Genomic DNA, 20,232 nt, shown 5'->3' on the forward strand with positions numbered 1-20,232 from the left:
CTTCTGTGCAACATGGCCGCATCACAGGACTTGGAAAAAAGAAGTTTTTCTAGCCTACTACTGAGAAACATGTAAAAATGAATTATTGACAAAGCACGTAGAGCTTGCAAAGGCAAAACCTGTCGGCTTTACCAATGCTTGTTTTCGTTTGCATTTGACGAAGCTGGGTAGAGAGCATGACAGGCAACATTAAGTAAGATGCTCTTTACATACTGTAGCTAGCGGTTTTTAGAATATTTTCAGGTTTGTATGTGCTGAACCACAACTAAACTTTTACTGTGTTTTTTATGTGCATTCACCTGTCATGTACCTGTACTGCGTTTCACCAAGCCTCTATGCTCAACCCTTGCAGATGGAGAGGAACTGCCCGCAGCCATGCCCTCTAGCCACAAGGTGTGAATCCTTCCATGGCCTGCACCCAAACTAAGCCATGATAGTTTACCTATTTTTAAATTACAATTTGCAACAACCATGAAAATCACTATATGAAAATTCACATTTTTTTCTGAAAATTGTGAACTTGTAAAAGTGTTGCCTCTTGATGAATACAAAATGGCACTACCATTACTGCAACATTTTAAAATTTGTAATTTCTCTGGGGCAAATTCATATTTCTTTTTTGTTTAAACTCCATTTTCCTTGTTTTTTCAATCGGTTCTAGCACTCATCTGGGGTTGGGCACCTCTCACAGTTCCTACCCTATTTTTCTACTGTGTTAAAATCTCAACGTTGACAAAATTCTCGATTTTCAATATAATGCAAAACATTTTGTTTTGATCCCCTTCATCTCATCTTGAAAAATTCAAATTTAACTAACAGAAATCCCTATATTTAATTTGTGAATTCAGTCAACAGTATTAACAGAAGTGTTATCACTTTTAAGGCTGCTATGCACATGTTTAGTTCTCACCTACTGCCTGCTTTTAGCTCTCGGTTCTCAAAAAAGCCTATTGAGGACAGTGCCAAAACGTGCAGTCACCTTTGGGAGAGAACATTGCTTAGCTTTGATTGGCTTTCTTATCAATGTCATTTGCTTGCTTCTTATTCAGTGGCTTCAGTGGCTTTACTTCTTGTTTTTGTGTGTGTCCCTCCCTGGACCATTGCTCCTTTACCATCATTTTTTATCTGATGACTTTGTTCCTTCACTGCTCACGTACATGGAGCTTCTTTTTTCTTTTCGTTTCAGCACTCCTTGAGAGTACATGCTCTCTCCCTCATTTTCGACTTTACCCACAATTACCTACCCCCCCATACACTTGATATTTCTCCAAACTGTTCTCTTCATCTCCTCTGCTAGTCTTTACCGCTTGGCATTTAAAAAAACAAAATTGCTCTTGTGCCCTCTCCCCGTTGCACCCCGCATTGACTTCTCCTCCATCTTTGCTCGCTCACCCCTCCCGTTGCGGTCCAATATACATGCAAGATGATGCATGCATGCATATACCCCATCAAGCTGGGCAGCAATAGCATCTTGAGCCATATGGGTGTATATATGTGATAGCAGTTTGTTTCATTCTTTGTTTTGTGCCGATGCCGCATCACATTGACAAAAGGTATTACCATCGCAAATAAGGTCAAAAGGGCTTTGCCAATTCTTGCTCTAATTCTAATAGCCCAAAAAAGACTAGTGGTCAGAGTACACAAAGACCAATGAAAGCGCACTTTCTGATCAAACTTCTCTATTCTCGAAAGTTTGGTGGAAATCCGTTTAGTGGTGGTTGCTGTAGAGGTAAGCAAAATTTCAGATGGGAGCTGACATGGGAAAACACCTTTTTACCCCCCCACACCTTCTTTTTGAGTTGTACCATACACAGAACTGTAGGGAAATTGGCATGTTTGAGTTACGTTGCATATGCTGAACGAGCGCAAAATTTTGTGCAGATCCGTTTATGGGATCGATAGTTATTAGCAAAAACTGCTTTTCAATTGAAATTGTGGCTGAACCGTAGCTGCACAATTGCGACCACCACTGTTTTGTAACTATTGTGTATAAATATATTTGTATAGAAAAATAATTTCTAGAATGTATGTTCTCCATCATTGCTTGTTAAGTGTCTAAAAACAGGCAGTAAAACCTTTGGTGATCATGAGTCCTATAGATTCCACCTGTGGTTGAACACCCAAGCACTAGATGGTTAAGTGCACAGCATGTGAAACTAGACTAGCCTGAAGCTCACACATGTCAGTTACAGGTGATTAACTTTTTCTTATTCTTTGTAATATGAACTCTCTAATGTGGAACAGCACACAGTTTAAGCCAGTTACTCATCCTGGTCCATGGAATGGAATGTAATCTGTAGAATGTATCAATTAATTACATTTGTACTTAAAACACATGAACTATATTGTTTCTCTAATGTTAATGTTGACAGCAAATCATGTCAAATATATTTATTCCAATAATCAATTACACAAACAATCTCTGCTAAATGTAATAACCTATCCTTTATATACAAATTTTACAGAAGAAGAGCAAAAGGAAAAGCACCTCGACCACCAGCTGATGCAAGATCTTCTGTAGGTTCTTCAACATTCGATTTGGAGTCCGCAATGATGGAGCAAAAGGAGAACCTCGATAGAGACATACAGTTAGCAGTTGTTCTTCCCAATGATGTAACAACATCTACTTCTGTTAATGGCAGGTAAATTAACTTTAGCTTTTTGTATGTTCTCGTGCAACTTGTCTCTTGTTTGTCTTTAGACTAATCCTGTTGTTATCCTTTAAATGATAGCCCTTAAATGTTCTCTGTAGTTATTGGAATCAAGCCAGCATTATTTGCATATTTGTTGCTGTTATAGTGTGATTTCTTCTCTTCTTTCTTTGCACCAATACTCTCCCTTCTGTTCAGTCTGATGATGTCATGGAATGCTGGTGTGTGGTCTTGGTTAGAGTGTCAGTTGAAGATGAGAGGCTGAGCAGTAGGGAGGCTGCTCCTGGTGGGGCTACTACTGATTACCATCTTATTTACTATTTACCTTCTATCTACTTACTTGGAACTGGATATAATAAATTACATCTTGGAACTTACAACTCTGCTTACATTTGGACTTCTTTATTTAGTACAGTTCCAATTCAGGACAAGCAGTGCCCTTGGGCCAGTATGGGTTTAATAGTAGGGAAAAGTTAAATGTGTACAGTGGTGAGCAACAGTAGAAAAACATTTGCAGTGATAGTATAAGAAATTGATGATGGATCAGGGAATAACTGAAAGCTTCACAGAGACTGCTTTGTCAAAGGAGTGTTTCCATTTTCTTGCATGCTTCATAAGGTGAACTTTCATATCCGACATGCCATCTGAATCTCATCTTATGCTACTGCCTCTTTGTTATCATGGATTAAGGGGCTTTTGTTGACACTCATTTTTGCAAGAATAGTTGTGTCACTTGTTCCAATGTCGCATCACTGTAGTCTTTCTATGGCCTAGATTGAGGTTGTAGGTTGAAGTGGTGAGCCATTTTGGATAAAAGCCTGAAGGAAAAGCAACAGAGATCAGGCAGCTGTACTCCTTTCATCTGAAATTGTGTGGCAATGACTATGTGCTGCTTTTTGCCCCACCACCAATCGGCATGGTGTAGTGGTCCACATGGAGCATGTTGCTGAGGCTCTTCCATGGGCGCAATGGGGTCAGGATATCTAATTCTGCTTGTTGCTTGCCTGTCTTGGTTAGGATTGCAATGACAACTGTGTATACTGTTTACTTCATCATGTACACCAGTGTCAGCGCTCTAATTAATTAATTGCCTTGGCCAGCTCCCCACTGCTGTTGCAGACGAGCGCTCTGCTCGAGCTCACACCTTTATGCCAGACTTGACACTGCTGTTTTCCACATCTTGTTGTTTTAACCTTCTTTGGTTCCGACTTTTGGCTCCTTCTTGCCTTCTCTTAATTGTGTTTCTCTCCTGACTTTTGCCTCCTTTTTGCCTCCTCTTAACTGTGTTTTTCTTCCGACTTTTGCCTCCTATTTGCTCCCTCTTTTTCCTCCTCCTAAACAGCATTTTTCCCGTGCCCTCCTCGATAATTTTTAGAACCTTCAGGGACTGCCCAGCGCCACCCCAGCGCCCCTCCCATGAACCCACCTAATAGAGGCCACATCACAATCCCATTGAGCAGATCCCCGGGCCAGCATACCACCTCTAATGCATGCCGAGCGCTCCGTTCGAGCTCACACTGTTCTGCCAGTTTTTGCACCTGTTTTCCACATCTTGTTTTTTTAACCTTCTTTGAGTATGACTTTCGCCTCCTCCTAACTGTGTTTCTCTCCCAACTTTTGCCTCCTTTTTTTCTCCCACCTTTTTCCTTTTCCTGAACCGATTTTTTCCATGCTCTCCCCGCTCGTTTTTGGCACCCAGCGCACTTCCCCCCAGCGCACTCCCCCCCCAAACCCCCTCCCCCAGCGCACTCCCCCCCCCCCCCCCTCCCAGGAACCTAATTAATGGAGGCTGGGTCAGCACACCACCGCTGCTGCAGGCCGAGTGCTCCGCTCGAGCGCACACCGTTGTGCCAATTTTTACACTGCTCTTTTCCACATCATGTTCTTTTAACCATCTTTGGTCCCGACTTTTGCCTCCTTTTTGCCTCCTTTTAACTGTGCTTGTCTCCCAACTATCCCCCTCCTTTTTGGTACCACTTTTTTCCTCCTCTTAAACCACATTTTTCCAACACTCTCCTCTCTCATTTTTGGCACCTTCATCGCTGCTCTCCCTCCCTATTCCCGCCTTCAGCTGCCCCACCCAGGAACCTACTTAATGGAGGCCACAGCGCCGCCATGCCACCGGCAGGCCGAAGGTGCGCCAAAGTCAAGCCAGTCTGCACCCATCCAAGCCTGTCCTGAGGCCAGCGCCAGGATCCCTGGATCTCCACCCACCCTCAGTTACACCAGCACCGAGATAACACCCCTGAACCCCGACCCCACCGTAACATCTGTAGCCGCGCATCCCTACGTTCAACTGCAGGATCCTTCTCCTGCTGACAATGCCTCTTCCACAATATCAGATCACCCTCCCACAGGCCCCCGCCCACCACCTCTGAGCCAGAACAACTCCAATGCCTCCTAATCAACATCCGATCGCGCCTCAAACATTGTACGGAGATCTGGTACACCATATCCTCCTTCACCCCGATGTCGTCTTCATCACCGAGACACAACCCCACATCAGCACCCGCCACTGCCACCATAACACCAAACAGATACACGATCAAACACAGGGGCTGCATCAACATACACAAAGGTGTAATAGGCATCATCCAAAGTCGCACATCCTCCATCCTTTATGCATATATTGTACACCATGATGGATCATGTAATGTTTGATGTGGTCACTTTGTTTATGTATTAAAATTCAACAAAAACGATTTATATAAAAAAAAAGAAATCCACAAAGAATGCCTCCACTGCACAGCCGCCACCGACGACACTAACCCCATCATAGAACACCTCAACTTCCAACTCAACAAAGACAGCAAGACCACAATCAGAGGACCCTTGCATACAGACCGCCACTTCCACCTGTTCATGACCTGCATCACCAGCTGGATTCAAAACCACTTCTTCAAACTCAACACCTACAAAACTGAGGTACTCGGATTCGGGAACAAAACACCTTTGTGGAATGACGCCTGATGGCCAGAAGAACTGGGACCCACACCCACTGAACATGCTAGGAACCTAGGCATCACACTGGACAGCAAACTCACAATGGAAAAACAGATAAATGCAGTAGCCTCAGCCAGCTTCCCCACTGCACACTCTGGAAAATCTTCATTTGCCTCCCCACCAGCACCACGCTCGTCGTCACCCAGGCCCTCTCTGTGATTGATGTAGGCTGGTCACTGATTTTTCAGAGCTCTGCAAGTGTGGGTTAGCATTTTGAACTGGCACCTTTTGTGGACGGGGAGCCAGTGAAGTGTTCTGAGGTGAGGGGTAATATGGACCCGCCTAACTGGCCGCTGAGTTCTGAATGGTATTAAGTCTATTTAGCAGATGTGAGGTGATTCCCTCTTAGAGGGTGTTTCTGAAGTCCAGGCGGCTGGTGATGATGGCCTGCATCACTGTTTTTCTGGTGCTGATGGGAAGCCACTTGAAGATTCTGTGGAACATGCAGAGTGTGTGGAAGCAGGCTAGAGAGATGGCGTCGACCTGTTTTTTCATGGAGAGAGTGCTGTCTAGGATGATGCAGAGAATGCGGGCATGGTCTTTTTGTGCGGGGTGAGTCTGAGTTCGATGGCCATCAGGTGTCGTTCCAGAGGACCCAATCAGTATGACAAATCATTTGTTGCATGACATTTCACACTGCGCAAAAACTCTATTAATACTCATTAGGCTACATGTACAGGTGCTCTGGCAGTATTAGAAAAAATCACCAAAATGCTCCAACTTTTTGCTAACCAAATATTTCCATTAATTACCTTTGCTAGTGTTAGTTTGCCTACTTTGTCTGTTTTACAACATTCCTGACCAAAAATCAGTTGATGTTCTAATTAACTTTGCAAAGGGGTCAAAGTGCAGGATCAGGGCTGTGCGAGTCTTTGTAAGTCTTTGGGAGTCTTCTTAAGACGTAGTCCAAGGCTAATAAACAGACCTGCATGAGACAAGATTCCAGCTTAAAGCTTCATGGGTTTGTTAAAAAATATGATCATTGCAGAAAGAAAAAAGTAATTAGTCATTTGGGAATTATAAAATTAAAAACGAATTGCAGTATAATTCGGCAAGAAAATTAACATATGGTTTTCCTCTGAAGAAGATCCAAAGAAAGTCCAAGTACAAATAAAATAGACCGACTGACATTGAGTCTACTCATTTAGAAAGCCAAAGAAAGTCTACGTTTAATCAATAAAAAGACAAGAGTACAGTCTGCTAAAATAGAAAGCCCAAAAACAACTAGATCATCTCCAAAATAAAGCAGATTTTATCATGTTTCAGGGTACAGAAGTCACACACGTTTCATGGTATGATATGACCTAACAAGGTTCGACGAGCAATGTTGCAGACACATAAACCATAAATCAATTAATCACATAAACCATAAATCATTTTTTTGGTAAACATGATAGTTTTAGATACCCTTGCTTCCTAATACAGTTCATTGGTTAGATTGTGCATAGCTAATTAATGAAGCAAACTGGCACTTTATATAACACAGCATTACACTCGGTTGTTCAGCTAACGAAGGCCAGACATAGGACATTGGCAGCCAACCATGGAAAGTGACAAAAGATACGAATATGCTGAGCGTTGCTTCCTCAATAGAACACAAATGTTCAATTTTCTACTTGTACATTCATCACAGTTTCGGGTTCATGTTCGATGATTTTCCTGAAATGAAAAAACACACAAGCACAGAGAGAGGATGCCAGGCTTGCTCACATACAATAAATGTGTACTAGTATTCTGCAAATATGAATAGCTGTCAATGCAAGCTGACAGCAACCCAGTTGTGCTAACTGAAACACGTTTAAATTAGGCGTTATTTTTTAACATGTTAAAACTCGCTTGCACCAGCTTCTGTGAGAATTGAATTTGGCAAGTGGCCTGTCTGATGTGAGTAATACCTGATTCAACTGGTCTGGGCAATAAACCATGACAGGGCAGCAGATGGGAGGGACTGCTTCAGACAGCCTGGGAATGATGGTTGTTTTGTGCTCACATTCTGATTGTGCCTAGCTCAGACCAAAAAACAACAGTGTTGGTTGTTCGTGTGTTGTGGCTCCTGTAAACTTTAATAGTGTGTGTATCCAAAGTAAGGATTAAGCTTGGTGCAATAGATCCAATCAATTATGTTAACTGAGGTTTGTATAGCACTGTATTGCCATTACTGTGGCCTCTTGTCTATGTATATTGCACCAGTCTGTCACGCAGTTGCCATCTTGAATTCATTGGTGCGTACACCCACAAATTCCACAGTAAGTAAAAAATGTAATTAACCTTTAAAGAACATGAACACCCAAAAACTTTTATAGTTGAATAGCTACACCAATACATTCAGTTATTTGTCTCCACACAACAGTAAAGAGTACAAAAGCTTCAGATAATTTAAAGTGTGACCAATGGATTTTTAAGTCTTCCCTCCTGAATGATATACTAATCGGTACTATAGCCTGTTTTAAGCTCTTACGGGTTTAGCAGATAAGATGCGGAAAATACGTTATGAGCAATTGAACAAGCTGGCTAAATCTGTTGCTCCATTGAAGACCTGTAGCGGTTTCTGGATACAAAAATGTCCCTATTGATAATTGTGCCTGCTCGTGTAGAACAATGGACTAGCAGGCTTTCGGGAAAAGAGTTTACAATTGTAGGTTTGTCTCTTAGTTAACATTGAGAGTTGTGGAGCGGAAGATTGGGGACGAGTCTGAGGAGTCCCAACTCCTATTGGAGCCAATAGATATATGCAGCATGCTGCATGTTCTACCACTTAAATATGTAGTAGCAGAAAAAGGTGACTTCCACTTTTAAGCAGAAACTACTTTTACAAAGGAAAAATGAAAATAATATATTGCACATTTACAAGGTATAGGTCTGAACTTTTTGATTGTCTTGCTAAAAAAAACAGTTGGGAAGAATGAACAGATTTTTATTTGTAGGTCCCAATAGGACCTACAAATAAAGGAGAGATGATTTGGTGTTTTGCATGCTCGCTCAAATCCACATTTCTCCCGCCCAGAAAAGCGCACCTGTACTTCAAAACAAAGGATTGTTAGGCTTTTCAGGACTGGTGCTCTCACATTTAGCAGTGCTTATGCTGCTTTGTTGCACTTACATTCCCAAAAAAAAAAATGAGTCGAAGGCTCCAATTTTAACATGAATTTTGTATTTATTAATTGATCTTTTTCTATCCCACCATGAATCCCATAGAGTGAAAATACAAACCACCAAAAATTAAATCTCTCTGTTTTATCCCCTTTGAAGCATGCGCGGCTGCTATCTGCTGTTCTGAGCCTATTCTTTCTTTTGCCTCTGCTTGATACAAACTTGCACAGCTTCTGTCCATGCTCTGTTTGTTTGTATGAGGAACTCCTGCACTTTTGCTGATATTTGATACCTAAACTATCTGTTACTGAAGCGTGAGTAACTTTGTCCACTATTCGAAAGCCAACATTTTTGGCCTTACATAGGTTGAGCCTAGCATTGCAGCGCGCATGCGCTGCACGCTCTGCGAGGCATGCTGTAGTAGGGTATGTTGTGGAAGCCTCGCCCACTCTCTGCCCATATTTGTAATTGGCTGATGTCAATGTCCTTGGTAAACGCTGGCTTCCGTTTCATTATGAGGCTTGTTAGTCCCGCCTGGGTAACGCCCTGTCTCCATTTGTTGCTGCCCTTAAGGACTGGAACTTTTACTTTGCTCCTAACATGGCATGCTTTATTTAGTGGGTGAGCACTATTTACTTTATTGACAATGGCCTCTGTCCTGCTGCAGGCACAATGTGCTTTGGTGCCTTCTTTACTACTCCCCCTCCCTCCTGTTGTCCGTACCTTCAAATAGCCCCCCCACCGTCCCTTCCGTTGTCGTCATGCCTATCGAGCCTTTGCACTCACGTTGTCTGTGCTGCACCCCCTTTTTTTTTTGCAAATCTGTTTTTATTGCTTTTTTTGTTAAGGTATAACAAAGAAAACATACGTGGTTCAGCAGGATACATTACACATAGAAGTATATAAACATATGCGGGTCGCCGGTCCGTGTCTGGCCTAGCCAGCCAGACATCCCCACAGTCAAGAAATGTACCAGTCGCAACCTGCCCGGGGGCTGGATGCATGTGCCTCAGCAGTTCCAGTGTTGTCTCTTAAAAGGGGGCAGCAGCCACCACACACCAGCCACTTAGCCATACATGCCAGTGTGAGCCACCCAAGCAACTTAGACATTGAGAACCAATAAATCGCAAACTGGTCAAAAGGAAAAACTCAGAACAGTGGCAGCCTGAATAATTGTACACAGAGTGTTCCCCCCCTTTCTCACCCCCCACCCCCCAGGACCGCCCCCCCGCCCCCAGCCCTAAAAATGCAATCGCCTCCATGTGGCCGCAGGCGCCCCTGTCTACGGGTCAGAAGCATCAGGGACTATGCTATCCCATCTACGGGGCAGCTGATCGCACGCCTGTGCTGCACCCCCTTTGTCTGTGATCACTACTATTTGCGTAAATGCGAGTCCTTTTGCATTGCAAATGCTTGTTTAATATGGAAGTACTGTCTACTGTTTTTAGGATTTGGGTTGTGTCTGAGTCATGACCAGTAACCGCGACCAGTTACAAACCCAGTACCTTCTCTTTGTCGCATATGATTGCAGATAAGCAAAGGCTGACAGTGTTGGCTGTTCAGGATGGTGTCGGTTGGTTCAGCAGTTCATAGGAGGCTGGACCATCTGACTGATGGCTGACTGTTAGTTACGTATTGGAAAGCTTCTGTCACACAGTCTCACACCATGTTTCTGCCTTTCATAAGCTACGGCCTTAATTAACACTCCCACTCTACCAAACAGTGCTTCATTTGAGTCTGCGGTTTCTGGCGCTTGGCACCAGCACGCAATTGCCAACACCAGCATCCATGACCGTCTGCCACAAGATTGCGCTGACTGTTTAATTTAGAGATTAACACTACAGTTGTTTATTAATTAAATATATATTAAAAATGACTAATATCTGTTGCCCCAAGCCATTTCTATAGCTTGAGGGGCCTGGAATACTCTGGATTGTCACTCTTGTAGGAGTGTGATGGTTTGTAGTTGTGTTGGTACTGTTATTGGCAGCGCTGGCTGGGCCAGTGGGTGGTGCAAGCTGCATTGGCCCCCTCACGAGGCCAATGCACCATTATGTTTTATTGTATTTGTTTTTTTTTTTTACAAATTAAGCACTGCTACCACACTGCCCACCTTTCATTGTCACACCCCTTCTACCTGTAAGCTATCACTCATCTCGCCCATATCCCTCGATTAGACACCAAGCAAACATGTATCTAAAATTGAAAACTCTCTCATGTGCCCTTCTATTCACTGAATGTTCATTAATAATGTATTGTATTGTGCTGTTTTACATTTGTATCCTGCTTCACACCCCTAACGAAGCGCAGAGGGACATCTGCAGACAAAGGTAGCATGTTACTCTGTGGGAGTGCTATGGATGCAAGAGTTACAACATGGGGTTACCTCTCTGACCATAGATCATAAGCTTTTTTTCGATGGAGTACTGCAAAAGTATTCTCCACGACTGCTCACTAAATGAGCTGGGGTTATTTTAAGTGTCTCGAAGAAAAAAACAAGTAGTGTTTTCCCTTTTCGCATTCAAATATCAACCTTAAGTATGCTTCAAACAACAGTTGAATTGTCTGTGTCATTCATTTATCTAATGAGGAAAGACAATTACATGGAGCATAAACATACATTGTTATGTTTACATCAAACACGGTGCATTAGTGAAATCGAAACACCAATACAGAACAAATCATAAGTACCTACTACAAAAAAAAGAAGAAAACAAGACGTACTTAACTTTATATACAAACAACATCATAAAATGAGGGACATACTATACAATGAGTGTACCCAAGTGACCTACTGTGCCACTTAAATATTAAATCATAAGTTTCCAAGTTTTGCTGTAAGTGGAACCTATTATTGATGTTCTCACTTGCATACTACTAATTGGTCCTAAGTAAGGTCAGAGGCCATTTATAGAAATTCTTATCACAGCCATGTGAATTGAGTTTGTGTATTCAGTGCTATTATGCGGTGACTTTCAACATGGTAACTCTTGACCTCATGCAATACCTGCAAAGAGTTTTCATCTGTCGTGGCCTATATGGGTTGCGGTTTGATGTTATCTTAAGCAGGGCCACTGGAATTGTGTGACTGCAGCATTTTTTTACATAATTATGAATCTTCCGCGTTTGCCACATAATCCATCATCTGCTGCATAATCTGCAGATTTTAACAAAAAAAATTGTTTCCTTCCTATCTTATGCTGACGACACGGTGTTAATGGCCACGACAGCGAATGGCCTTCAGAATTCCCTTGATACTTTTATTAATTTTATGTCTTCACTCGATCTGAAAGTAAATTTTATTGAGTCATATATTATGGTATGCGGCCCAAAGAGAACAAAAACAAAGATTTTTGTAGCACGGGACAAGAGAATAGAAGAGGTTGAGAATTTTATGTACTTGGAAGAATTTATTTAACAATAAGCTGATCTGGGACCCACTTGTTACAGCAAGAGCCCACCAGGCAACTAGGGCTGTGGATGGAATATTTTGCTTTGCATGCAAAATGCCTTTCCATTGCAACATATGGGGCAGGGGTCTGGGAACATTACAAAAACAGCCAGTTACAAACAGTGGAAAATAAATGTACTAAAAGGCTTTTGATGACGATAATAGTACCCCCAACCGCCTATGTCATAAGGAACTGGGATTAGAATATATAGAGGATCGCATATATTGTGCCCCCCTATTCCTATCGGCTAAAATCTGTCTATCTGAAGAACTAATGTTCTCACGAGCAATAATCACAGATTGTTAACATTTGGCCAACTCCCTAAAAATACCATGGCTTCGTTTTCTGAAAAACAAATACTATGAAATAGGATTGGGGCACTTTTATGATATTCCTGAAAGCATTCCATTGAACGCAAAAGCTATCAACAAAGAGGCGTTTTATTCCAGGGGAATTATGCGTTATCTTAAACACTCTGAGATCGGTCCTCTGCAGATGTCCCCTGCCCCATTGCAATATTATTTAACATTCACTAATTTGCAGACTAGATTTTAATTAACTAGATTTTGTTTAGGTACTGTGAACTTTCTGTTTGCATTTCCTTGACAGAGAGGATGGGCGGATTAACTTTTACCTTGTCCGTGTGACACAGAAGCCAAAGTACTTTGCACTTTATCTTATTCTGCACCATATATAAAACAGCAAGAAGTACATTTTTAGTCCCACTGTTAAAGAAAATTCGCCCCTGTACATATGCTGATGGTTTTAAATTCTTGCATACACTGGCTACCCCTGATATTTGCTTTGCGTAGCCAACTATATAAAAGTTTCATTGGCCATTAGAAAACAATACGAGTAAGAACTCCCTGTGCTGTTTTAACTTAATAACCGTATGTAAAGAGTCGTATGTCCCTGGAATTAGATGAATTGTTTTTAACATATTGTTCAGAATTTTCTATATGATGTGATAATCTTACTGTAAATTTTGATGGTGCCTTGAATCAATATTAGGTTGTTTTTACTTAGTTTTAACCCCTTCCCTGGGGGGGTAATTCCCCCACGGTGCCGGGGGGTGAGGGGGCGGTGCCCCATTGCTCGTGACGAGCTCAGCTCACAATAACTCACAGTGGAGCAGTGCTCATGACGAGCTGAGCTCGTCACGATCCAGCCCACTGATTCATTCTCCCACACAGGCCGGGAATTTAACGCGTGTGGGCGGGCCACGGCTGTTATGACGAGCTCAGCTCCTCATGAGCACAGCTCCACTGTGACTCATAACGAGCTGAGCTCGTCATGAGCATGGAAGGGGTTAATAACTTACACTTTGAAGGTTATTGATTTTTAATCAACTTCGAAAACCTGGAGGATTGCATAGCTGCTATAAAGGTCACTAGAAAAGCACCTTAATTTAGGAATTGACATGGTTCACAGTTTTCTTTTGTGATGTTCTTAATTGTGTGTTCAGCTATTGTATGTCGGCATTTGATGCTATTTCGTCTGACTTAGCGATTGAATTTTAATGAAGTATTTAATGTTACTGTACGTCCATTTGTCCTAGGTTGGAAATGGATGTTGCCGTTCTTGATACATTGAATGTTTGTTTGCTCTCTTTCAAGGCTATTTAAGCTGAATAAAGATTTATTGAATTGAAATTAAATTGTGTTTCCACCTCAAACGTTTCAAAAGTTACTAAAATCTCAGTGACACGTGTTGCTGCACAGTCAAAGGTCCTTGGCAATGGTTGACTTCTCACCTTTCTGTTGCTTATTGCTATGTTTGCCTGAGGCATAGGTTGCACCTCAGTTCAACACTCAGTGTTAACAAATGTAACAAGCATTTGCAATGCAATAGGTCTCGCATTGACGCGAGTTTGAGCTATTGGCATTGTAAATGAAAATGCTTTTTCTTAATGTTTTGGTGTTGGAAACATAAATAAAACGCATTGTCATTTAAGATGCCAATAGCTTAAACTTGTGTAAATGCTAGACCTATTGCATTGCAAATGCTTGTCAAGCCACATTTGCAACATTTGCTTACTGTTTTCCATGTATTATGTGGATGTCAAAATGCATATTTTAAGACAAAAAACTCTGACAACACGTGCAGCTGGTTTATTACTTCCGATGTAAGGAAGACTCATTCTTCTGCTTTGCACTTACAATTGCTTATTTATAAACGCTAAGCACATTAAATGACCTGCTGCAACCCACTGGCAAGAAAGCACCATGCACTGTTATAGTTAAGGAACGTCAAGAAATACAATGAGAAGCATCATGGCCGACAAGCGCATGAACCCATTTCCAAGTGTGACAGACTGCAGCCTAATGTTTGACCTGTATGCATGGGGCGCTGGAGATGTGATGCAATGACTGCATTGGAAAATCACTTGACACATTAATCACTCCCGGTATGTACAACACAGGCCGGGGGGGTGGGATGGGGGAGGAGGGGGCTTAGAGTGTCCTGAGGGTCGCATTCTCAGTATTAATGACTGTAAAAATCCAAAGTGCAGAACCAGATCAACCAACCATTTTCCACTGGTTAAACGACCTGTGCTAACACACACCGGCAACTTTACGTTGAACAACATAGACGAGGAAGGTCACAGCAGCCGCGGCACATGCAAGGAGGAGTTTTGGGTAAGACATGCTTCAGGGTTATAAAGAATCACAGCACAGTGAGTGGCACCCATTATGCTAAGAACAGCACGACGTGGCAGCACTCATGATGGCGAGTCACTTACCGCTCCAGTTTAACACATAGAAAGCAAGACTACATTTAACCCCCAGTTTTTGTGGTCTTTTTGCAAAATTTTGCAGCCTCAAAAAAAAAAAAAACCAAGGGATAAATATGTAACATTAAAGAAAATACATTGGCTGGCTCGGGAGGGGGTCCATAGTTAAAAAAAAATATATACATTTCTCTGGTTGGCTCGTTTTTCGCTGTGTTGCCCTGCATCCATGTGAGCTACATCGTGAATTACTAATAATATTTATTTATTTATTTTTTATTTGTGAAGTTTTATACAGTGCTGGCTAGCCTCGGAGGTATCAGAGCGCTTTACATGAGAATTAGAGCGTTACAGTCAATATATATGGGCGCTGTTTCACTGTTGTATAGTAATGCAGTTTGTGGTTATGGTGTATTTCCTGTGCCGCTATATACTTAAATAGAAGTGGGTAATGTACACCAGGGTAATAACAGACAACATATTTTCCCATATTGTGATAAGCTTTTGTACCATCGCTCGAAGGAGAGAAAGAACTGTCGCATCCCAACGGTTTCCTGGTGCAGTGCTCTCTTTGGTAGAAAACAGGAGGAGGAGTTGGCTCGACATCCTACTGTCCGTAGGAAATAACACTAACCTCCTTGGGGATCGCTATATTTTTAGGAAAAGTGGGATCTCATATCAATCTCTCAAACAAACGCTCCGTTCCTGCAAGCCTAAGAACGAAAGGCAAAAAACTCCACAGTTCCACGAACAGGAATCGAGTATCAAATGGAAAATGCAACGCCTCAAGGAGATGCGAGACCCCATTACCTCTCGTAAGAATCAAATGCCCGATTCGTCCGAGAAAAGAGGGAGTGAGAATACCACACCGACCTGCCCAAAATAAAGCACCACGTGCAGCCCCCGTTGAAACACCCACCTTTTTCGAAGCGCCTCACTCACAAAGAGAAGCGAACTCCCTTGCCTTCTCGCCTCTCAAAACAAGCACTGCTATGACTGCGTATACAGGTTCATTAGCAAATTCAAAAGAGCAATCAGCGAGGTTTTTGTGTGCAGCGAGGAGATAATAAAAATGATTACTAGCTGCGCGTGGAGCCTGGACGGGAGATGTCTGTGTCTTGCTGGGAGGCACTGGTCACATGAACGCAGTGACCGGGGTACTCAGGGGCCAGGACGTGCTGTTTTTGTGTGCACCGAGGCGCTAATAAAAAAACAAGCAGCATGCGCTGCCCACCCCTCACGCACACTGGCTCCTTGCGCATTCGCCGCTGCCATTTTGAGGTCAGGCAGAGATGCGCTGGACAAACGGAAAGTCCGAACAGTGTGGACGAAAACTATAGTTGGTGGCCGCTGCTTCCGGACTACACGGAAGTCAGTTGGACATCAACAGCCAGTGAACGCAAAGGTATCAAAATCGATAACAACCTTTAGCAAATGGCAAGCAGCTGGAGAAAATACCGGCTGCTTGCCAACATATAGAGATTACTTTAGGTCTCGCTGAGACAGCGCATGCAGCGCATGCGCTGCCAAGGCGAGACCTAAAAATGACAATAATGAAGTAATACTAACAGATAATGTGCAGCAGTATGCCGCATTATTTGCCTTTTCTTGAAGCATAATTTAGTCGACCATGCCGCCTAATTTGGCCCTCACCTGCCGCATACTTACGCCCTCTCCTGCCACATAATTCCAGGGCCCCTGTCTGAGTGAAAATCAGCATTGTGCTTTTGTCTTCTTTTGTTGCTGCACCTGTTGGCAGTGAGTAGTAGGACGCTTGAATGCTAGTATATGGATGAGTAGGTGTGAGTGTGGTCTACATGGGAAGTGTTTTGATGTTCTCTCTGCATGACAAAAGCTGCTTAAAAATATTTTGCAACAAGTGTGTAACCGTTCCTAGGTTTTGGAGCAGGAAAGAGTATGCGAATAGATGCCATCAAACATGCACACAGAGATGCCTATCATCGTTGAAATGGTCTGAAATTTACAGTTAATCCACACTGAATATGGGCCTGGGAAAGTACCCCAGAATGAAGGATATTACCTTTGGGATGTCTGTCTAACATCATTGTTGTACAAGTTACCAAGTAAGGTGTTAAAAATCAAAAAGTGCTCCTCATAGACTTTGAGATAGTTACCATATATATATCTCAGTTAATAATGTGTGGTAGCTTTAAACCTCCCTGTGAGGTATCCACTTTTTGTATTTTTCCTTTTTACTTGGAAACTCTGAACTGGAATCTTCTTTCAGCAGAAATATACACTAATGACTAGCTCACCTCCTTCAGGACTCTCAAGCTTTGAAGTGCTCTCAAGAAATACCTCATGTTGCAAAATTGTAACTATTAACTGCACGTTAACCCTACTTCCACTCTAAATATCGCACTGTAAATATGTATATATGTAGTATTTGTGCTGTTATATCTGTGTTAAGGTCCTATTCTAATTAATGATTAGTTAATGCTTAACTGATGCTGTATACAGCATTTCTTGTTGAAATGCTATTTTATGCAAATTCAAATAAATAACCGAATCAAATGAGCTTTTCTCGATTTGTGCTTATTTCATGCACTGACTGGCACTTTCTGTGTTTGGAAAATGTCCATTGGATTTAAAGCTTAGCCAGTTACAATCTTTTCATATTATAAAAATGTATTCTACTGCACATCACCTACATACATACCTTTTACCTACTCAGACACCGCTCACCCTGCACACTGACCCACCATTTACCCTGACATTGCATTAGCAGTCGGATACTGCTCACCCACCACTCGCACAGTGCTGACTCTGCACTCACACACCATTGACATACCACCCACCCTTCACCCACACCTTTCACCCTCCACACATCTTTCACCCTGAACCCAAATTGCTCATCCTGTACTTACACTATTAACATACCACTCACCATATACTCGTACATCTCTTACCTTGTACAGGGTAACTGACGTCTGTCACCCCAGAAGGTCACACAATTCTCATTCTGCACAAATCATACATTAATCACCATGCATTGAGGCACTTTCACCCTGCACTCGGACACTTATCAGTCTTCATTCATGCACCACTCACCCTGCACAGAGAGCACTCACACCATTCTCCCTGCGCTCATACACTGCTCCCACACCTCTTGATTCATTATTAATCCCATAGGTGAAACTAATTCATTTACCAATGCTTGTTTTCTTATTGTTGTTTTTCCTCAAGCTGGCATTCAACTTGTAAAAAGACAAAATTCTGGATATCAAGCTTACTTTAGATATTTGTATGGTAGAAGAACGAAATTCAGATTTCAAAGCCATAGCTTTTTCAGGAAAGCTCTGTTTAGGTCGAGCCTAGCGTAAGACTGCGCACATGCGCAGTCTTGCTGGTGAGATTTAATGATTTAGGGTCAGTGTCAGTATCGGGCTTTAAGCCCCGCCCCTCTTTCCCATTGGCTGGCGTCAGCGTTTATGCTAAACGGCGGCCAGCCATTGGGAAAGAGCACTTGCTGACGTACAGTTTTCTCTATTTGAGCCGTCCCACTTGGACTGGCTCACTTGACTTCCTCCCGTCGCAAAAGCTTTCTTATCTTTATGGGGCCATGTGTTTCAAACACAAGGCCCCATAAAGATGAGAAAGCTTTCACGACGGACGAAAGTGAAAGCGGACCTTGCTTTACTGCCGTAAAGCGGGTGACATCCGGCTTGTTTTTGGTTTGTCCTAGAGGCTCAAGCTGTCTCATCAGCATTGTGTAGTTAAAAAAAAAAAAAAAGAGATCTAAGATATGTACAAACTTCGCTTGGTCAAGTCATGCATATAAGAATTAATCGATTGGACAGTTCAACTGATATTCACGTTGCTTTACACTGTGAGTGAGGCATTTACTTGAGAACATTTGCACATCTGCATGTCACTCACAGGGCGTTCCTCACACTCTGGATGCATTCTGCTAGAATAAAAAGCACACAAGAACGCGGTCTTCCTTCTACAACATTTCCTAGAGAACTTTTCTCCTTTGTGTTATGTGAAGCTGACGCTCGTTAGAGGCGCGCCTGCAGTATTTGTTTACTTCTGAGATTTCAGCGGGTGCATTATTTGGGGGTTACTAAAGCCGAGTGCCAAAGTCTGAAAAGTTTCTAAAGCGGTGCTCAACCCTCCCTCCCTCCCTGGCTGGCTGCCGCAGCAGCAGGTGCCCATCAGGGCTGGGGGCGTAGTTAGTGGGGGAGGCGGTGGGAGGGAGGGGACAGCTCCAATCCATACATGGCTCCCCCGACAGGACCCAAAAATAGTTCACCAGCTTGCAGTAAAGTCGGAGGCCGGACAGGGGCCATGGATCTGCAGTATTACGGTAAGAAAGAAGCGCCTGCAGGGAGTCTCTGCTTCTTTTCGTGGAGCCCTCGGCGTGTTTGCGGTGGAGGTGAGGGCATCAGGCAGCGTCCCTACGTCCAGTTCAGTGTTTTTATGGCTTCCTGGCAGGGGTGTGCAGCCTAGACGGTGGCCTGTGGTAGAGCTCTACGCATGCAGTTTGAGAATTGATCGGTAATCAGCGCCCTTGCAGCCATATCATTGGACCCGGGGGGTAGCGGGGGGGGGGCTCAGTCCGTACAATATACAGCTGGGTAAGGAATGCTTTGTTTTGTGTTCTAGAATGTAAGAGTTCAGGGCGCATCATGTAATTGTGCTCTGGGAGCTATTCTGCGCTGAAAAGTCTAATACAGGTCTGATGTCTGGTCCGTGGTCTCTTTACCTTCTCAGATCCGAGAGGGAGTGAAAGAAAGAGGCTAGGCAAACAGGGATAGATAGATAGATGGATAGATGGATAGATGGATAGATAGATAGATAGACTCGCACACGTGAAAAGAGAGGGGGGACCAACAGGTAGTTAAAGCATATTCTCGCTCTGATGGCTGGTGCAGAAGGAGTTATCCCTGATAATGTAATAGATTGCTATGGCGTGAGATGTGGCATATATGCACACTCAAATAAAGCATTACCTGTCACTGATTGGATTGCGGTCATCTAAACAGTAAGCTAGCACATGTAGGCAATATGTGCAGGTCTTAGCCATTCTTATGAATTTTAGATATCTGGTATTGCGTCAGTGTGTTTGGTTAAAATGGGGGGATTAATGCATTTGATTCAGCACCCAGCATAGAACATTGCAATATGCTTGACAGGAAAGATGACAGGGTACATGGATAAATCCAAGTCCAGTTTCTAAGCCTGTCAAGCTGTAGGAAAGTGCTTTCATAATGAAGTATACCTCAGGTCAGGAAGAGTCTACTACCACTACGGAGAAACCAAGTGCTGAATTACTTGGAGT

General features: G+C 42.8%; 1 protein-coding gene across 4 annotated transcripts in view; it reads left to right on the forward strand.

Moving 5' to 3' along the window:
* COBLL1 (cordon-bleu WH2 repeat protein like 1) overlaps positions 1-20,232 on the forward strand; it is a 702,447-nt gene that overhangs the window by 471,229 nt on the left and 210,986 nt on the right. For all 4 annotated transcript variants that reach the window (XM_085645409.1, XM_085645410.1, XM_085645411.1 and 1 more), the window contains one exon: positions 2,466-2,642. In XM_085645409.1, coding sequence (XP_085501535.1) covers positions 2,466-2,642 — 177 coding nt within the window. The remainder of the gene's footprint in view (positions 1-2,465; positions 2,643-20,232) is intronic.

Source organism: Triturus cristatus, chromosome 3_1 (assembly GCF_964204655.1).
Source record: "Triturus cristatus chromosome 3_1, aTriCri1.1, whole genome shotgun sequence".
NCBI classification, from domain to species: Eukaryota; Metazoa; Chordata; class Amphibia; order Caudata; family Salamandridae; genus Triturus; species Triturus cristatus.